The sequence below is a fragment of the Lepidochelys kempii genome, chromosome 5 (genome assembly GCF_965140285.1).
Source record: "Lepidochelys kempii isolate rLepKem1 chromosome 5, rLepKem1.hap1, whole genome shotgun sequence".
NCBI classification, from domain to species: domain Eukaryota; kingdom Metazoa; phylum Chordata; order Testudines; family Cheloniidae; genus Lepidochelys; species Lepidochelys kempii.
Genome location: NC_136384.1, coordinates 27,731,177 through 27,747,658, shown reverse-complemented (window position 1 = coordinate 27,747,658; position 16,482 = coordinate 27,731,177). Strand labels below are relative to the sequence as shown.

The 16,482-nt window shown below is 42.2% G+C and overlaps 1 protein-coding gene across 5 annotated transcripts in view; it reads right to left on the bottom strand.

Annotated features, from left to right (window-relative positions):
• OSMR (oncostatin M receptor) overlaps positions 1-16,482 on the bottom strand; it is a 66,117-nt gene that overhangs the window by 7,275 nt on the left and 42,360 nt on the right. For all 5 annotated transcript variants that reach the window (XM_073343814.2, XM_073343816.2, XM_073343812.1 and 2 more), the window contains exons 5-13: positions 14,777-15,064; positions 13,324-13,453; positions 11,581-11,744; positions 9,975-10,120; positions 4,935-5,097; positions 3,039-3,115; positions 2,199-2,421; positions 1,142-1,342; positions 495-596 (exon numbers count right to left, since the gene is read on the bottom strand). In XM_073343814.2, coding sequence (XP_073199915.1) covers positions 495-596; positions 1,142-1,342; positions 2,199-2,421; positions 3,039-3,115; positions 4,935-5,097; positions 9,975-10,120; positions 11,581-11,744; positions 13,324-13,453; positions 14,777-15,064 — 1,494 coding nt within the window. The remainder of the gene's footprint in view (positions 1-494; positions 597-1,141; positions 1,343-2,198; positions 2,422-3,038; positions 3,116-4,934; positions 5,098-9,974; positions 10,121-11,580; positions 11,745-13,323; positions 13,454-14,776; positions 15,065-16,482) is intronic.

Here is a 16,482-nt window from a genome sequence, read left to right as displayed (position 1 = left end):
TGATTTCTAGAAAGTTTATCTCCCCACTTGGCATTGCTCCTGAATTCCCATCTGTTGCCTCTTGTTAAATTTGCGTTGTTTATAAACTGAACATCACTGATTTTCAAATAAAAACTGAACTAAGCCTGTTCTTCCTGAAAGCCTCCTGGTACCACAGAACACCTGTGGACCCATCTACGTCATGCACAGAAACAACTGTTTAATCATAGTTATTGCTAATGTAGTTATAGCTCAGTTTTCCTGACTGGTGTGGACTCTTGTTTTCCTGACATCTGTACTAACCAAACTGCCTCATAGCAGTCACCAGAGGCCATTTTGTAGTGTTTTATTAAATATATGCAATGGGAATGGGGGAAGCAATATTGTGTATGTCAAACATTGCTTGTAGTTAGTGCAAGGAGGCAGAGAAAAGACAGTACAGCTACAGAACTCCCCTTTATTTTCATGAGCCCCATTTAGCAAATATGTACACATGTAAAATATTTTCAGCTTACCCAGTTCTTTGGTATACCCAACCTTCTTCCCCAGGAAAAAATCTTCATTAGCTAGAGATCCATAAACCCTGAAGTTGTATCTGACCCCAGGCATGAAAGCAGCTAGAAAATAATAAAGCCATTTTTAAAAAATTAAGCTTCAGTAGTTTTAGGTAACAAAATGGAACCACATTTGATTTATATGGAGCTCTATAATTCATTAAAAATCCTGATCTTGCACCACTGAAGTTGCCAAAAGGAGGCCCTAGAAAACACAGCTCTTACTTAGTGCTGGTAAGACAACTGGAGGTGTTTAAACCAAATCCCAGCTAACCCTAGTAATGTTGACCACCTGTTTGTGGTGTTTGATCAAAATAGTAAACAAAACAATACCACAGATGGTCCTGATGGACAAACACCTGTCAGCAATGGTCTTTACTTGGTCCTGCCTCAGTGCAGGGGGCTGGACTTTATGACCTCTCAAGGTCCTTGCCCCACCCTACCTGTCTATGATTCTGTGAAAGAAAAAACTGACACACTGGGCAGTTGTTAGATTTTAATAATTGAGTTCCCAGAATCTGTTTCCTAAAATTCAGGTGCATGCCACTCAATGCCCTAACAAAGAGTTGCAGCATAAACATCTTAATAAAGAATTGTTCTGCTTTCACCTGACTTGATAAAACAACTGGAGGTGTTGAAATCGAATCTCTTCCACTGAAAGTCACAATGCTGGGACCTCGGAAAGTTGCACCAATCGACAATGTATCCATCAAATGCATTTGTGGCCTTCCAAGAAATATAAATGCCATCAACTGTGCCATTAACTCTTTCTTCTTCAAGGTCAGTGCGATCAACCTTTTCTTCAGCACCTTGGAAAGAATGGACTAAAGCACTTCACAAAATAGTATATTTATCATCTATCTATAATATATGTTTTCTAGCAGGAAGACCTATACTTTAGGTCTAATTAAGATTGGTAGAATTACTATGCTAGTATTCGCAAAAAGAAAAGGAGTACTTGTGGCACCTTAGAGACTAACCAATTTATTTGAGCATGAGCTTTTGTGAGCTACAGCTCACTTCATCGGATGCTAGTATTGCCATTACTATACCTGATGACTGGATACCGGTAAAACTGCAGATTTTGTCTTTTCAATAATGTTTCATCATTATGAAATACTCGCCCCCAATAGGGAAAGGACCCTGAAAGTTGATCCTTACCACTAAGAGGCTAATCACTCAAATACCTTGTAGTTGGTTAACTGCATTAAAATTTGTAACATAAGGAACTGAACTGCAGGCTCACAAAACTGGAGCCTGAAATAATAGGTCACTAGACCCTGATTCTGCAATGAGTTCTGTGTGAGTGGGATCCTTGCATCCATATGCAAATGCAGGATAGAGGACCTTGTTGGTTAAACCTATATGTATTTTGCTCACTGGGATAACCCCATGAATGTACCATATTATATTTGTGAAAAAACCCAGGTGGGTAGAGAATGGGGAATATATAAAGATACATATACTGCTATTATCTTACAGACTAAGTGATCTCCATTGATAGAAGGAAGTAGTTTTTAAACACATCAGTGGCAAACAGTCATTTTAATTCCAAGACTAGATTAATTATTCCATGATGATAAATAAAATATTACTGACTGTAAAATAACTATACAAGATAAGCACCCACAAAAGTTATTTTAATTGGATTGAAGATACACAAACCATTATCTGTCGCTCGGGAGATGATCATCACTGAAGGAAGTGAAGAATTAATATTGTTCCTTGCTGCCACGCTGATTTTGTAGGAATGGTTATCGATGGAAATTGTTGTACTGTTTTGTAATGCAGAAATGGAGATGTGTTCAAGTTCAGAGGCTTTCTTTAACTTTTCCCAGGTTATCTCAAATGAAATATCTCCACCATTAGCTCTAAAGTCTGGTAATGGCTGGGGAAAAAAATGGAAAATATTTCAAGACCTATTTAATCTGCAGCTAAATTTACACTACTACAAATTGTATTTGGCATGATTCTTATAGTAGAAGCTTTTAAGGGTACGAAGGATACTGTACTTGTGATATTCTGTTTTACAGAAAAAAGAAAATTGGTTTTCACTTGATGGATGACATTAAACAAATGACAGAATTATTTCTGCTTAACCCGTAAGTATATAGAAATATTTTTTTAAGTGACTGGGAGTTTTGAAATAAGGCAACCTGAAGGTTTTGTGTATGTTGTTTCCTATTTGTGCTCACTGAATGGACAATTTTAAAAAAGTAGGCTTTCATTCACTTTTTAAAAAACATTTTGGCACCCAAACTACATTTTCTTGGGGAGAAAAAAAGCAACATATGGTCCAAATCCATGGCTTGAACAAAAATCCAGACTCTCTCAGTACCAGTGTAAGCAGAGTGGTGATTATGGTTTCCATTGTCACAAGAGCCACACATCATAATGGAAAACTAAAATGAGAGAGAAATCTTGCACCCTGCCAGGAAAAATACCCCAGATACTGTGCCGGTCATTTCTGTAAACTTTCTTAACCATTTCTGTGCCCAGACTCACCTTCCAGAATAAGGTCACATTCCGTCCTCCCAAAACTGGGGTAACTTCTCTCCAGACATCAAGTTTCCCTGAGGGAGCTGTGATCAATCACATAAAACAAAGCTGTTGTATATTGGGAAGGGTGAACTGTCCAAACCTTTGCTAATATTTGTTAAGGAGACCATCCCACCTGCAACTCAGCTAGACCTCAAAACTCACCGACCCTGTGCCTCCATACCAAAAACTGGAGCTCCCTTGAAACTACAAAAACTACTCCTGGCTCATTCCGTGCCGAGCCCCACTTCCCCTCCCTCCCCAACACACATGGATGTTCCCACCACTGAATGATGCCTCCACACACAAAACGCACAGCAACTACTATGCCCATTCAGTGGTCCAGCTGCACCCACTTCATATCTCACCAATTCTGATTCATCTGGTGCATTCTGGGCTCTATCAAGTACCACAACTTCAGATTTAAAGCGGTGGAGACTTAGGAGGTTGACAGATTCCAGACAAACAGAACCTTTTAAAGATGTGGTATGCCAACAGTCAGGGGAGGCATAAGAAGAGGGGGTTACAGGGAGGAGGGAGCCAAGGCAGAGGTACCATAGAAGATATGCTGGGAGTTGCAGAGGGAAGAAGAGGAGCTGGCCAGCACGTCTCACTGATCAGGGAAAAAAGTGATGGGATTGAGTTTGGCACAAGGTTCAGATAATGCACCTGGAGTTCTGAAACCTTATCTGGTTTCACCCAAAGCTCGAGTTTCACCGATCAGTCTGTTCTGTGCACATGTATGCTGTCATAAATATAAAGGGAAGGGTAAACCCCTTTGAAATCCCTCCTGGCCAGGGGAAAGCTCCTCTCATCTGTAAAGGGTTAAGAAGCTAAAAGTAACCTCGCTGGCACCTGACCAAAATGACCAATGAGGAGACAAGATACTTTCAAAAGCTGGGAGGAGGGACTGAAACAAAGGGTCTGTGGGTCTGTCTATATTCTGTCTTTGTCGGGGATAGACCAGGATTGGAGTCTTAGAACTTTTAGTAAGTAATCTAGCTAGGTACGTGTTAGATTATGATTTCTTTAAATGGCTGAGAAAAGAACTGTGCTGAATAGAATAACTATTTCTGTCTGTGTATCTTTTTTGTAACTTAAGGTTTTGCCTAGAGGGGTTCTCTATGTTTTTGAATCTAATTACCCTGTAAGGTATCTACCATCCTGATTTTACAGGGGGGATTTCTTTATTTCTATTTACTTCTATTTTTTTATTAAAAGTCTTCTTGTAAGAAAACTGAATGCTTTTTCATTGTTCTCAGATCCAAGGGTTTGGGTCTGTGGTCACCTATGCAAATTGGTAAGGCTTTTTATCCAACATTTCCCAGGAAAGGGGGGGTACAAGTGTTGGGAGGATTGTTCATTGTTCCAAGGGTCTGGGTCTGTAGTCACCTAGGCAAATTGGTGAGGCTTTTTACCAAACCTTGTCCAGGAAGTGGGGTGCAAGGTTTTGGGAAGTATTTTGGGGGGAAAGACGCGTCCAAACAGTTCTTCCCCAGTAACCAGTATTAGTTTGGTGGTGGTAGCGGCCAATCCAAGGACAAAGGGTGGAATATTTTGTACCTTGGGGAAGTTTTGACCTAAGCTGGTAAAGATAAGCTTAGGAGGTTTTTCATGCAGGTCCCCACATCTGTACCCTAGAGTTCAGAGTGGGGGAGGAACCTTGACATATGCGCATATTTTAAAATGGTTTTGACCCAATACCTTCAGCTCTTAGGCTTGCAGCCCCATACACCAAAAACAACGAGCTTTCTGGTATTTCCAGACATCAGTCTGGCAGATGGCGAACAGCAACTTGAAGAGCAAGTTTCAGCTGCAAACCCCTCCCTCCCCCCACCCCATTTCCCAATGGATTGAACTCACCTGCTTCATTTGTTCTGACTCTGAGGGTTTTGCTCCATTCACTCCATTTCCAGAAGTGGCTAGCTGCACCACAGCGCATTCTAAAGTTGTAATAGGTGAAAGGCTGCAAGCCACCTAGGGTGAGGTGTGGATATGAATTTGACTGAACAGGTGAACTATTGTGCTGCAAAAGCAAAGGAGAAATGTGACGTGGTTAGGGTTCAGACATCTTTCATGAGAAAGAGGTTTTTGGCTAAGATTCGGGAAGTCATTCTGTCCCCTGCTTCAACCAACAGCACGTTTATTACATCTGCCTTGTCAGGTTTGACCCAATGCAGAAAATTATGTGGAAACATGCTGGAAAAGTCAGAGTAGGTCCAAATACATGGACATATGGGAGGCGCACAGAGAGCTCTATTAACCCCTTTGGCCAATGCTGTTGACAGGATCCCTTCATGTTGGTCTGCCAAAATTGCTACTTAATTTTTTATCTATGTAGGTTGAAAAAGGTGTAATTAGTGAGCCTATTTCTCCCACTTCTGCCTGTGGTGCTTCTGTTGTTGTCCATATGCCCCTTTCTTTTATCATATATTTAAAATATCTAAAACTTAAATTTAAAATATTTAAAACATGGACCTCCTTACTAGGATCAGGTAAATAGGATGCTGTTCTGGATACGTACATACCATTGGGATATTAGCATACACATGTTCCACATTGGACCCTCCCTTTGGGTGTCCCCACAACTTGCTACCATCCTCAAAAGGATTAGGATGAACTCTGCCCAAGATAAAGTGGCTATGTCGTAGGGACCCCATGTTTTGTATAGTCCCCTCCTCTAAACTATCATCTGTGATGATCTCCCGCAGCTGGCACTCTTGAGGCAGAACATCCACTGGGAGGTCTCCAGGGAGGCCTGTCCATGTACACTTCCTACAAAAGTGGAGCACTCCTGCTTGTGCTTTAGTTAGAGAAGCAAGGTGGGTGAGGTAATATTTTTTTATTGGACCAACTTCTCTTCGGTGAGAGAGACAAGCTTTCAAGCTTTACTTGTCCTGTAATACTCTGGAGATGAGCTGCCCCTGTGTGGACTGGACCACAGGGAAACCTAGATGAACTTGTGAAGAACAGGCAAGCTGAACACTCACTAAAGTATGTGGAACAAGGTTATGGACTCTGCTGCAACCTTCCTCCCCCTCCAGGAAGTTATATGTTCACACAGGTCTTTACGGACATCAGCTATACTACATGCTGTAGCTGCACAGACACCAAGCTGTAATTCAGGACATTCTGCCCCCTCCACATCAGCCTCTACCACTGGAACTGACGCTGAAATCTCCATTAGCTCCAGTAATATTAGAGCTTATAAGGCCTCCTGCCAGTACATGGTAGCAAGCTCTTACACACTGCAGCAAGTCTAGCATTCTATCCAACAGAGGGCAGTAATGTATATGCAGACTAGTCTGCATAATACATCTGGAAGTCTAAATGCCAACTGCAACAGTTCTTTGGTCACAGTGACATCACAGTCATCAGCAGTACTCTAATGGAGTTGACTCTGACATAGCCTGATGGTTTTCAGCTCCTCAAGCTTTCACATGGCCAAGCCTGAGCAATTTATTTTCCTTCCTAAGCTTTCTGCATTCTCTCCTTTCACCATTGCTATTCACACAGCCATTTTTTCCTGTGTCTCAGGCTCACAAGCTAGAGGGCATCTGTGATTCCTTCCTTTCCTGCTCCTCATCCAACCAGGTTGTCACTAAATCTTGTTGCTATTTCCTCCACAACATTTTAAAAACACTTGTCCATGGCCCGATTCCCTTCCCACCACCGAGACACATGCACCTTCCTCACCTGAAGCCTCGATTATTGCTTCTCCCAAGATTTCCAGTGACTGGAAAGTGAAAGTTCAAATTGGAAACAAATGCCCATTTTTAAATGAAGGTTATTAACAACTGGGACAGCTTGCCTGCTGATGTCTTTCTACAAGTTTTGTTCTTGTTTAACCATGTTGGGCTAGATGCAGAAATCATTGGGTGAAATTCTATGGCCTGTGTTATGCACAAGGTCAGACTAGATGACAACAGTGGTCCATTTTGACTTTAAATATCTATTAATTATGCAACTGCTACGATTCTCTTCCTCACTTGCTCAGACCACATCACTCACTACTAAAGTCTCTCCATTGGCTCTGTCCCAACCTAGCTCTTGAATTTCATCTCTCATCAGATCTCTTTTGCTGCTCCTACAGAGACTCAATAATTTGTATGTTCTCAGTGGCCTTTGCAGTGGTGGTGTAGCCATGCTGGTGGCAGGATATGAGACAAACAAGGCAGGGGAGATAACATCTATTGGTGGTGTGATACTCTGATTATCTTCATAGAATCATAGAATATCAGGGTTGGAAGGGACCCCAGAAGGTCATCTAGTCCAACCCCCTGCTCAAAGCAGGACCAATTCCCAGTTAAATCATCCCAGCCAGGGCTTTGTCAAGCCTGACCTTAAAAACCTCTAAGGAACGAGATTCTACCACCTCCCTAGGTAACTCATTCCAGTGTTTCACCACCCTCTTAGTGAAAAAGTTTTTCCTAATATCCAATCTAAACCTCCCCCACTGCAACTTGAGACCATTACTCCTCGTTCTGTCATCTGCTACCATTGAGAACAGTCTAGAGCCATCCTCTTTGGAACCCCCTTTCAGGTAGTTGAAAGCAGCTATCAAATCCCCCCTCATTCTTCTCTTCTGCAAACTAAACAATCCCAGCTCCCTCAGCCTCTCCTCATAAGTCATGTGTTCCAGTCCCCTAATCATTTTTGTTGCCCTTCGCTGGACTCTCTCCAATTTATCCACATCCTTCTTGAAGTGTGGGGCCCAAAACTGGACACAGTACTCCAGATGAGGCCTCACCAATGTCGAATAGAGGGGAACGATCACGTCCCTCGATCTGCTCGCTATGCCCCTACTTATACATCCCAAAATGCCATTGGCCTTCTTGGCAACAAGGGCACACTGCTGACTCATATCCAGCTTCTCGTCCACTGTCACCCCTAGGTCCTTTTCCGCAGAACTGCTGCCTAGCCATTCGGTCCCTAGTCTGTAGCTGTGCATTGGGTTCTTCCGTCCTAAGTGCAGGACCCTGCACTTATCCTTATTGAACCTCATCAGATTCCTTTTGGCCCAATCTTCCAATTGGTCTAGGTCCTTCTGTATCCTATCCCTCCCCTCCAGCGTATCTACCACTCCTCCCAGTTTAGTATCATCCGCAAATTTGCTGAGAGTGCAATCCACACCATCCTCCAGATCATTTATGAAGATATTGAATAAAACCGGCCCCAGGACCAACCCTTGGGGCACTCCACTTGATACCGGCTGCCAACTAGACATGGAGCCATTGATCACTACCCGTTGAGCCCGACAATCTAGCCAGCTTTCTACCCACCTTATAGTGCATTCATCCAGCCCATACTTCCTTAACTTGCTGACAAGAATACTATGGGAGACCGTGTCAAAAGCTTTGCTAAAGTCAAGAAACAATACATCCACTGCTTTCCCTTCATCCACAGAACCAGTAATCTCATCATAAAAGGCGATTAGATTAGTCAGGCATGACCTTCCCTTGGTGAATCCATGCTGGCTGTTCCTGATCACTTTCCTCTCATGCAAGTGCTTCAGGATTGATTCTTTGAGGACCTGCTCCATGATTTTTCCAGGGACTGAGGTGAGGCTGACTGGCCTGTAGTTCCCAGGATCTTCCTTCTTCCCTTTTTTAAAGATGGGCACTACATTAGCCTTTTTCCAGTCATCCGGGACTTCCCCGGTTCGCCACGAGTTTTCAAAGATAATGGCCAGTGGCTCTGCAATCACAGCCGCCAATTCCTTCAGCACTCTCGGATGCAACTCGTCCGGCCCCATGGACTTGTGCACGTCCAGCTTTTCTAAATAGTCCCTAACCGCCTCTATCTCCACAGAGGGCTGGCCATCTCTTCCACATTTTGTGATGCCCAGCGCAGCAGTCTGGGAGCTGACCTTGTTAGTGAAAACAGAGGCAAAAAAAGCATTGAGTACATTAGCTTTTTCCACATCCTCTGTCACTAGGTTGCCTCCCTCATTCAGTAAGGGGCCCACACATTCCTTGGCTTTCTTCTTGTTGCCAACATACCTGAAGAAACCCTTCTTGTTACTCTTGACATCTCTGGCTAGCTGCAGCTCCAGGTGCGATTTGGCCCTCCTGATAACATTCCTACATGCCCGAGCAATATTTTTATACTCTTCCCTGGTCATATGTCCAACCTTCCACTTCTTGTAAGCTTCTTTTTTATGTTTAAGATCCGTTAGGATTTCACCATTAAGCCAAGCTGGTCGCCTGCCATATTTACTATTCTTTCAACTCATCGGGATGGTTTGTCCCTGTAACCTCAACAGGGATTCCTTGAAATACAGCCAGCTCTCCTGGACTCCTTTCCCCTTCAAGTTAGTCCCCCAGGGGATCCTGGCCATCCGTTCCCTGAGGGAGTCGAAGTCTGCTTTCCTGAAGTCCAGGGTCCGTATCCTGCTGCTTACCTTTCTTCCCTGCGTCAGGATCCTGAACTCAACCAACTCATGGTCACTGCCTCCCAGATTCCCATCCACTTTTGCTTCCCCCACTAATTCTACCCGATTTGTGAGCAGCGGGTCAAGAAAAGCGCCCCCCCTAGTTGGCTCCTCTAGCACTTGCGCCATCTTCTCTAGACATGAGGAAGAGCTCTGCGAAGCCTGAAAATTTGTCCCTTCTACCAACAGAAGTTGATCTAATAAAATATATGGACCTCACCCACCTTGCCTCTCACAATAGCTTTGTCTCTCACCTGGTCTCCAACAACACTGACAACCTCAAAGACCTGAACATTTCTCCTAGAATGTGATTCCATCACACATATTGTGCACGTTTGGCATTCCACCTAATAAGGGCCAGTGATTCACCCACCCACTACCGATGGCATTAAAAACCATGATACAAATATACTATACTCCATACCCCAAAACCCCAGTTGCTTGTTTAGACTGAAACTTAAGTTTCTTACCAGTTCCACTTGCCCACTTGGGTGGCGATTTTCAATCTGACATAGCAGCTTAATTGCTTTGTACTTGGGCTGCATACGCCAGTATAAACTGACTTCTGTGGCTTTCATATGTTCCACAGAAAGGTCAGAGGGGGGATATGGATGAACTGCCAAAGGGAAAGATAAGTTAGATTCTGAAAAACTTGAATTCAAGAACTTTCAAAATGTTCTCATTGAGCAATGAAAGTGAATACGAGGCTTAGTCTAGGATTTCCTCATTACATCTCTCCCAGTGGGATTCCAGGCAGAGAGACATATGTATTAGTAAAAATAAGTGATGCTTTTAGAAATTGAGTCTTTTATTGTTTATCTACTTCTCTAGTGGGGCTCTGCATCCCAGAAGTAGTTCACTGGACTTGGAGCCAAAGACCTGCAGTTCTATTCACCACTCTTCTATTGACTGAATGTGAGCAGATCAATTAAACTTTCTGTGGCTCAGCTTCTGCATCCAAAAAAAGGGCCTACTTCTATTCATCTTCCCTTGTTAAAGTCCTTTGAGATCCTCAGATGATATGTGCTCTATAAGCAGTATTAGGCTAGATGGTGTCCAAATCTGACCCTTGAATGCTTCCATTATTGATACTGCAGAGCTACAATATAGGGTGTAAATTTTGTTTTGCTTTATTTGCTAATGTTTTTTAAATCCGCAAAAAATCTACAGCAAATATCTGTAGCAATAGAAAAATGGCAAGACTTGCCTAAAAAGACTGGTTAGAAGAGCACTCAAGCTTTATGCCATCAGAAAGAGACAGCTAGTATTGTTACAAGAAGCACCCACAATTCCTAGAACTGAAAGCAGTTGGAGAAAGAAACTCATTTTCTTGTGTTTTCAGTGTGTTTCCTTTATGCATTTGAAAGCATTTTGTGTAGTCAATTTTTCTGCTTCACTTATGGTAAATTGCTCTTCTTGTCTCATGCACTAGCATGTTGGTACTCCTGTCATCCACTGCCCCTGGGGGGCATATGCCCACTCCCTCAGGCGCTGTAATAATGCATTTACCACTCAAATGCCAATCATTATGAGGGAATCATTCATTCTAGTGCCAAAATCATGTCCATCCCACACAAATTTGGTGTCCTCTCCCTTTTGTTTTTGAAGATTTACATCAGAAACGTGTAATTGTGAAACTGTGGTGTCAAAGTTCTGTACAACAAAGGAATGATCCCACAGCACTTCGTTTCCTGAGTGGCTCCTTTTTTTGTGCCTCTCATTTAGGCCCTTTGTTGCATATCACTCCCCACATTTGGACATTTGGCAGATTCTGAGGCCACAAAAGGGATCATTTTGATCACTTAGCTCTCAACCTGGAGATCGGATTGTGTTCATCAGTAACAGCAGCTGCAAAACTGAAACTGAAGAGGGAGCAGGCAAGTGTGGGCACAGAGAAGATGGGAATCAGGGCAAGCTGGGAAGGAAAAATCATTTATCTTTAAATCTGAGAGGTTTTCAGACAATACTGCCCCATAGAGAAATAGGACGGGCGGCCCCAGAATGTTTCATGGTGGTGATCTTCAGCCTACCCAAAAGACCCTTCAAAACATCAACAAGGAGCAGAAAAACCCTTACCTCTGTGAGCTACATCAAGGACAAAATTAGCACTTCTCTTTCCAAGAGGGTTTTGGGCAGTCAGTGTTAGGTTGTATATCATCTGCTGGTCTATAGCCCAAGAACAATGGATGGGTTCTAGATAGTGTGCTGTTTCTTGGTAGCAAAATGTTTTTTGGGAAAACCTTTCAAGAGAGAGGAAAAAGTCATTGGTTTATTTTTCTTTGGTTTAAAATCATAGATGCTGCAGAAGCGCAATAATGGATTCAGAAACTGTGATGCCTACCTAGAACAGAACTAAAACTTAAATAAAAATACAGTTGTTGTATGTGCATAATTCTCTATCAACAAATGTAACAGAAATAGTAATTTCTATTATATTTTAAAAGAACTGTGGTATAAAGGAGGGTACCCAGGAATGGTTTATTTGAAAAGCAAAAGGCTTTCAGAAGTTGGTAAGCAACTGTGGCTGATTATCTAATGAGGTTGTTTGGGTGATCTAATATTTCTATCTTGTTTCATGGGCTGACTGTTCATGCCACTCAGTATTCTGCAGGAGATCTGTGGGGATGGAGAATTGGATGAATTCCCCATGTTCTTGCTGTTGACCACAGAAAACTTCCATGGGAGTTAAATGCTAAAATTCTGACCAATTCAATTCCAAAATGGCCTTGTGCAAGACGGTTCAGTACAGCCCATAAGTATTTTCAGTACTGTTGGCTTTTCAGCAGAGGTTAAGCTGTTATACTGAATGGATTGAACTCACATGCACAAAGTTACTCATGTCTATAGCTGTTTGTAGGATCCAGGCCATAGAACACTGATGCTTTCCAGACTGTCCAACAACTGTGTGTGTGTGGGGGGGGGGGGGCATGGCATAGGCATAGTTTGACTGCTATTTTGTGGGGGAGGTACGACATGCACACTGAAGCCAGTTCCCCTGGTTCACTGTCTCTTTCACCCATCTGGAGTGATACCTAGGCTGCCAGTGCTGGGGGGGAGAAGGACCGGCTTAATGGGGGAGCACCATCTGCTGCATATGACCCTGGGTGCCCCCACATGCCTTGCCTCTGTTTGGGGGGAAATGCTGCCCAAACTACACCTATGGGGAGGGTGGGTATGGGGTGTGTGGGGGGGAAAGGGGCTGGGATGAGTTTGTGCAAGTAAATGTGTGTAGTCTCTAAACAAAAATTAATTAGCAATGCCTAATCTTAGGCAGGGCTAGAAGGGGGAAAATTAGTGTGGCTCACTCTGAGAACAGATCTGGGCTTCTGGGCTGTCTCTGACTACCACAAGGTGGTGGGAACAGAATGAGCCATCCAGCCCTTTTGACAACAAAATAGTGAGTAACAGAGAATATATTTCGAGGACTCACTTGGACACTCAAAAAGCTTTGACAAAGCCTCTCACAAGAAACTATTAAAGAAAATTAGTCAGTCCTGGTTAAAGAGGTAATTTATTAGTGTGATGGATCAGAAACTGGTGAGGAGACAAAACGAAGAGTGAGGCTAGTTGGTCAGTTTTCAACATGAGAAAGTGTTAATGGTGGGTGCTCCAAAGTCCTGGGCTGTTAAACCTTTGTTGTTTGAATGTATTGCTTAATGATCTGGAAAAGGGTGCAACTTCTTATAGCAAACAGAGAAAAATACTTTAATAGATTGTAAATAATAGATTCCAAGGGCAGAAGGGACCGTTAGATCATCTCGTCTGACCTCCTGTATAGTGCAGACCATAGAACTAATTTAATCAGTTGAGAAAACTTACCTTTCAAACAAGTGGTATTTTGTTGAATGAGCCCCATAAAGATAGGTATTTTTTCCTGGATTCCAAGTACAAGTTAATGTCTTAATGTCCCGAGTGTCACAGGAAATATCTTCAGGCTCATAAGGTGGTTCTTGTAATTAAAACCAAGGAGAAGATCAACATGACAAACTAACGATTAACATGTACAAAGCCTGGCTGACTACAGACATTATTATTTCAATTGCACTCATACAAAGACAGCCTCAGAGAAGAAAGCAGACTAAAATGTACTGTACTCTGAAAGATCACTGCACTCCAAACATGTTATTTATGTAAAATAAAGATCTATTCAATGTTTAGGGTGTCACCCAACTTAAAACTTACGTCTATACTTGGAGGGGAAACATTTTATGCTATGCTAGTATTATGCATATTCAGGCTGAATTCTTAGGTGACTGTGTTTGACCAGAAGAAGAGCTGTGTAAGCTCGAAATCTCTCTCTCTCCAATCTTGTTCAATAAAAGATCCTCACCCAGCTTGTCTGTGGTTGTTAATTCAGTGTTGTAGCTGCGTCAGTCCCAGGATATTAGAGAGACAAGGTGAGGTATCATCTTTTACTGGACCAACTTCTGTTGGTGAGAAAGACCAGCTTTCGAGCTTAGCCTCAGACCTGAAGAAGAGCTCTGTGTATGTCTACACTACAGCAGATGCAGCACCAAGAGAGCTCTCTCCTGTCGGCTTAACTCCTGCTTTAGCGAGAGGCGATAGCTATGTCTGACAAAGTGCTGACCACACCGGAGTTTAGATCAGTATAACTTTCGTCACTCAGGTGTGGATTATTTACACCCCTGAGAGATGTAACTTTTACCGAAGTAATTTGTTGTGGAGACATAGCCTGGGAAATGTATTCAGAATGTCATAGGGAAATACAAAGTAGAACAGATTGTTTAGCGTAAGTAGTTAACATTTCAAGGGACTGTTCAAGGTGAAGTGGCCTGTTAACACCCCTCCAGTTGGGGAAGGAAGGCAGCTGCAGGGGGAAAAGGAGGGGTTGTTAATGGGTTGTAAATTGCTGTAATAAGCCATAAATCCAGTGTCTTTATTCAGTCCATGATTTTTAGTATCTACCAAAGTTATTAATTTAAGCTCCCTGGTTTATCTGTTTGCTAAAGCATTAATAGGTTTTGGGATTCATCCATGAACCTCTTTTAGTCAAAATCTACTTGCACTCTTTAAACTTGAAAACAAAGTTTTCTCTTTCTTCTCTGGAATGTGTAATGTAAGGACATGCTGTTGGAGCCAGTTCCTCAGCTGGTGTAAATAGGCATAGCTCCACTGAGGCTACCAGAGCAATGCCAATTTATAGCTGCTCAGAACCGACCCCTTGAACTTTACAAGTGATTTTTGTAGAGCGCAATCCCTCCCACACGCATCAGCAACAGAAAAAGAGACCCAAAGCAAAGTGTGTACTTACTGCCCACAAAGAGAAGCGTTGCACTGTATTTTTTGTTTTCTTTACCAGAGATTTTACAAAAGACAGGAATGCCAGGCACTTCTGCATGCAACACCTTCTTCATAGTAATCACCATGTTTTGCTGGCTGGTGTTTGAATCTGGGTAATAATAATCAGTGTAATTAAACAAAAGATACTCAATTCTGCTATCTTTGCCTCCAATGCAGCAAAAAGTGACATTTGAACCTTCCTCTACAACTTTATCTTCTGGGAAGATGTATGGTGTGTTGTCATCTGAAGTATCTAGGCCTGCAAGATACAAAAGAATAAATCTTTTAACTTGAATATTCTTTCTTTATGCTGTGGAGTCTCTTGTGAACAGTCTACCCCATGACTAGATAGCTGAGAAAGCACTAGGGACAAGTTTTCCAAAGGGTGTTCAAGATAGGTGATTGTGACTTTGAATGCATAACTGGGCATTTGCACACATCTGGTAATTGTACCTCAACTATCAACATGCAAACATCCATTTGTACACCCTCCTGTGATGTTCTCCCACTTCAGTCCTACTTAAACCCGTAAGATATAAAACTTAAGTGGTGCATGAGCCTTTGTACAGTGGTGAATTTCACCCCCTAGGACCTGATCCAGATCCCAATGAAGTCAATGGAAAGACTCCCATTAACTTGGCATGCATCCAACGAAGTGGGTATTCATTCACGAAAGCTTATGCTCCAATACGTCTGTTAGTCTATAAGGTGCCACAGGACTCTTTGCCCCATTAACTTTAGTGAGCTTTACATCTGGCCTCTAACACAGGATTTGTACATACGATTTTGCAAAGGCAAGCTGGGATGATATGTGTGTTCATTTCTTCCTTAATGACCAGGAAATGGTGTGTTTGATCCCTATCCAATGTTAATTCATAAAGGGATCCCTTATGGCTTCAGTCTAACAAGCATAAAAAGATTTCATCCATTAAAAGGTGAGTTTGAAAAGCTTGTTATCTGCCAAGACCCAAGTTAAGGGCTCTGTGCTTCCCCTGCTACATTTGGTAACATTTCTAGTATCTAAATCCAAGCACGACCTGTGCAAACCTGAACCAGTGTGGATAACTAAACTTGGCAGATAAAAAGCTTTTCAAACTCACCTTTTAATGGATGAAATCTTTTTATTCTTGTTAGACTGAAGCCATAAGGGATCCATTTATGAATTAACATTGGACAGGGATCAAACACACCATTTCCTGGTCATTAAGGAAGAAAAGTTTAGTGATCCTTTCAAAACACATTTTTAAAAATCATCTAAGTTCACCAGAAACTATGCTGTTCCAGTCAATCTGAAAGAGCTAATCACTGCCTTGTATTCAGCCAATTTTTCCTGGGTTCTACGATTACATTTCACAGAAGTTCATTCAGAAGTGACGTAAGTAGTTGGTTTACTGCTAGTGTCTCTTGTCCTTAATATTAATTACGATTGCCAGACACAAACCTGTGAGAAACTAGTTAAGGTTATAAGTCTGTATCAAAACATGAAAAAAGAAAAAAGAAAAAAAACTTACTAGAGAGCTGTAGTTGAAATCCTAACCCCCAACCTCATCCCTTCCCCATCCCACACCCACACTAATTAAATGATAAAAATGTCTAGAAATTCTAAATTAAGATTACATTTTTGAAAAAATGTAGAAATATTGAAATACAGAGTTAAGGGGTGAAATCCTGGCCCTA